Here is a 4155-nt window from a genome sequence, read left to right on the forward strand (position 1 = left end):
AATATATCTAGGCTAATAATGCAAACCTGTAATGCTCCACCATCTACATCAAAGGGCTGTACTGACATCTAGTGGATAGTATGTGTAATACGATTATTATTGTGTGTTTTTAATTCAGCAACATATTCAGTGAAGAGTGTGTAAAATAACTGCAAAGGCATTGATTGTCTTGTTCTTTGAATAAATTTATTTATGGATCAACAAATTAGCCTCCTGTTATAAATTCACTCATATTTACTCACCAGTCCAAAACTCCTTGTTCAATAAACAGCTATTATCCTCATTTTTAAGTGGCTTTTCAATGATATTGATCATTCTTGACAATCAGTTAGCACAATATACAAATAATAGTAATTGTGTGTGATGTAATGTAACCTTGTTTCTCATAGGCTTAGTCTTACTTGCCTGTTTGTCTATTTATAACAGCTGAACAGAGGAGAGATATTTACATCCACACAGACCCATTTAAACAAACACAAGTCATGCTAACATCACCAGGGCAGGCAAGGGTAAGTGAGACTGACCTTTGTTTATGCTCAAGACCTTTAACAATAACAAAGACGTCTAGAAGTGGTCTCTCTCAGTGAAGAATACTAATTGTGCACGTGTTTTGTTATAATAATGGGTAAAACTCTTTACTGTTTGAAATTCAAAGATTGTCTGTGTTTGAAGGTGCATGTTTATTATAAACTGTTTTCTTAGAAGTTCTGCTATTTTTAAGGTCAAAAAGCTCATCTAAGCAAAACGATGTTTGTTTTATTGTCTGATATGTAAATATTTATTCAGTGTAGTCAGAGAATTGTCTCGTTTATGTGGTTTTATGTTGTGTCTATTCCAGAAAGACAAGTCAATAATCGTATAGACAATAGCAACACTGGAACATTTCCGAGACTTGTTTCCTTTCAGCGTCTATTCCCTTGTCTCATTACAGAGTTTATTTTCAAACTCAAGAAATATCAACAGCCATGGTAAGCTTCGAGTTTCAAAGTTGTCATGTATTTCTTGCTTTCAAACAAGCAAGTGTTATGTATCAAACAATGTAAATACAATAATGGTTATCTTGTGGGCAACAAATACATGTATTGGATTGTCACCTCCAGGGCAAGAATAGGACTACCAGCTCTAGTCTTCATCCACACTGTGGAAAATGTCATAACCAGCACTGCAAGGTTCCCGTAGACATCCCCACATCATGCATCTTCATTTCCTGCCACCTGAAATGCGGAGCAGCTTTCCACCTTTGTAAAGAGGATGAGCATCGTCTTCTCTGCCCTAAGGAAATTGTACCCTGCCTTAACTCTGGTTATGGCTGTCCCATGACCATGACTCGTCAAAGACTTGCCCAGCACCTAGAAGTGTGTCCTGCCAGTGTCATCACATGTACACTGGAATGGAACCGATGGCCTGTGAACGAGACTGATACCACCTTCTACAGGAACGCCCTCCAGGATCCGAACTGCATGAGTCAGTTGGACCTTGCTATGGCCCTTAGGGATCAGAAGCTTCTGTTTAGCTCAATTCAGATGAAGAAACTCTTCCCTGAGTTGATAGAGAAGATGGAAGAACCTGAAGTTCCACTGGATGGTGCTGTAGGAGGTGTTGATCCAGAGCGCTGCGAGTCTCAGAACTTAAACCCAGAAGAGATGCTGGAGATTAGTCTTAATGGGGAAGAGGTACAAGAACTAACCCAAGAAGAAAGGTTGGCCCTGGCTAAGAGTAAAGATGTGGCCTGCTTGGAGAACTACAGGATGTGGGAGAGAATGTTTGCGAAGGAGAAGGAAGGATGCAAACAAACTGTGAAGAATTTAGAAGATAAAAGTTGTCAGACTAAGGGCAAGGAAGACCCAAGAGTGACTCCTCAGAATTCAAATGATGCAGAGATTGCCAGGACAGGTTTAGCCCCTTGGCAAGATGGTGTTCTTGATAGACTACGTAAAGAGGTCAACGTGGCAGAGTATAATATGTATCTGGTGCACAATGGATGTATGCTTATCAACTTTGGCCAGCTAGCTGCTTGCACACCTAAAGATAAAGATTTTGTTTATGGAAATTTAGAGCCTATTGAAGTTCAAACCATACACTCTTTCAACGTGCCGATCAGCTTCAGAGCCAAGCGTAGCCACCTCAAGGATCCATCACAAATGGTTAAGAAGACAGACCAAAATGTGGACACATCTGATTTAGGCATTGCCATTGAAGAGCTCCCAAAGGCGAATGAGGTAGAGACCACACTGCTGTGCTGTCTAGAAAGAGAACTGAAAGGTCATCAGATTTGTGAGACTATTGGAACCGACGGGTTGTATGTTGACTTTGGCACCCAGACCTGTGACTTCCATTCTGCTCCATTCAAAAGTGATGCATCTTTGGCCGATGTTGTCGCGGACCAGCCTCAAAACCTACATGTGCAGATTCAGACCGAATGTGTGACTAGGAGACACAATAAATCCTGCTCAGCCTTTACTTACCTGTGCTGTCATGCCTTCAGGCGTGATGAATACCCCTGGCACTTTAGGAACGTGCATGGAGACATCCAGTCATGTCTTACTGGCTGGTTTTTACAGCGGTGCCCGCTAGCTTACCTTGGTTGCACCTTTAGCCAGAAGCAATTTCGACCATCTAAATATCGGGCTACCATAAGCTATGATACAGATCTTAGCACTTTCATCTTACAACCAAAGGTGGCAGCGTCACTCTACAAAGGAGTAAAAACCGTTAGCAGTGAACGTAAACGAGCAAGGAATCTAGATTCTCTGAGCAGACTTCCTTTTGAGATCTTACAACACATAGTGAATTTTCTGGATAGTGTGTCTTTGGGTCGTCTATCTCAGGTTTCCCAGCTAATGAGGGAAGTGTGCAGCACTGTTCTTCAGCAGAAGGGCATGGTGTCCCTCAAATGGGAGAAAAAGACATATTCTCATGGTAGATTTACCTGGAGGGCCCGAAAAAAGGTAAATGCTTTTCTTACATGAACCTGTATACTGTTATTTTTCCTGTGGAACACAAAAGAAGGCATTTTTCAAGAATCTTTAAGCTGTTTTTTTTATTTTTTTTTTGCCCCATACAATTCCAATTCATAGTAAGTATGACTGCTAAGTTACTAAAAACACCATAAACCCAGCAAACACAAAACAATCCTCAAACATTAGTTTATGTTCCTCTTTGGAAACCAATTACTATCCTTAAAAGGAATGTTCTTTATTAGGTTGTATTGTATAAACTTCATTGGGCCTCATTCATGAAACATTCGTAAATATATGAGTAAATTCGGAGTAATTTACGCGTAAAACGGATCTTCCCGAAAACTCTCCTCCGGATTCACAAATACTTCGTAAAGGTCAGATTTGATAGTTAAATGTGTGTATTTTAATGAATTCCAATCATTCGTAAATAGGGCACGCATGCACGCTCATTCACAATTAGCATATTCCCCGCCTATGAATTACAGCTACGCAAATTACGTATCTAGGAATGGTGTGGAATCCTTGGACTCAATTCTCAAGTTTGGTAAGTTATATAGCATAAATGCATAAGAGACTAGGCTATATGCCTAACAATAAATGAATAAATTAACGTGTGTCCACCAGAGCGTTTTTAGCCAGCTGACATAATGCCTGGTGCCCTTCTGAAAACGACCAGCTGGTGGTGCTTGAGAGAGCTTTGGAGGCACTGCATATTTCTGGAGTGACGCGTTGTTTGCTATGATTTGGAATATTCACGGCAGTAACATGTTACGAGTATCTTATTTTGAAGAATATTACTGAATATAAAAATGCAGTAACCAGCAATATTAACTTCTCCATTGTTGTGTTGTTACAAGTATGATCATGGTTGATCAATGTATTGTTTGTCCCGCCCCTCCTCCACTGTGATTGGACGGCTGTGTAAAAAGGGACAGTGACGAGCTCTGCGTTTTACCCAAAGTTAAAGAGTAAAAAACGAAAAAAAAAGACAGGGCAAATGAACTAGTTAAATATCATTCTAATACATAGTTCATAAAAAAGCAGTGTCATCAGTTTGTCTAAATACAGAACGTTTGAATGTTTTATGCACCATTTACACATGGTAGGGAGCTGGGGCCCATTTTTCGTACGTCGCTTATTACTTCCAAGATGAAAAGTCATTTACGAGATGATAACTTTGCGATAATAAGGATCT

At 40.0% G+C, this 4155-nt stretch overlaps 1 protein-coding gene across 1 annotated transcript; it reads left to right on the forward strand.

Moving 5' to 3' along the window:
- Positions 1 to 464: 464 nt before the first annotated feature.
- On the forward strand, positions 465 to 2969 carry LOC107715548 (F-box only protein 40-like). Its single transcript, XM_016521700.1, has 3 exons — positions 465 to 509; positions 839 to 968; positions 1101 to 2969. The coding sequence occupies exons 2-3, from the start codon at positions 966 to 968 to the stop codon at positions 2967 to 2969; spliced, it is 1872 nt and encodes a 623-aa protein (XP_016377186.1). The 5' UTR covers positions 465 to 509; positions 839 to 965.
- Positions 2970 to 4155: the final 1186 nt, after the last annotated feature.

This window comes from Sinocyclocheilus rhinocerous, unplaced genomic scaffold, assembly GCF_001515625.1.
Source record: "Sinocyclocheilus rhinocerous isolate Xijiao unplaced genomic scaffold, SAMN03320098_v1.1 scaffold29, whole genome shotgun sequence".
In the NCBI taxonomy this organism is placed as follows: domain Eukaryota; kingdom Metazoa; phylum Chordata; class Actinopteri; order Cypriniformes; family Cyprinidae; genus Sinocyclocheilus; species Sinocyclocheilus rhinocerous.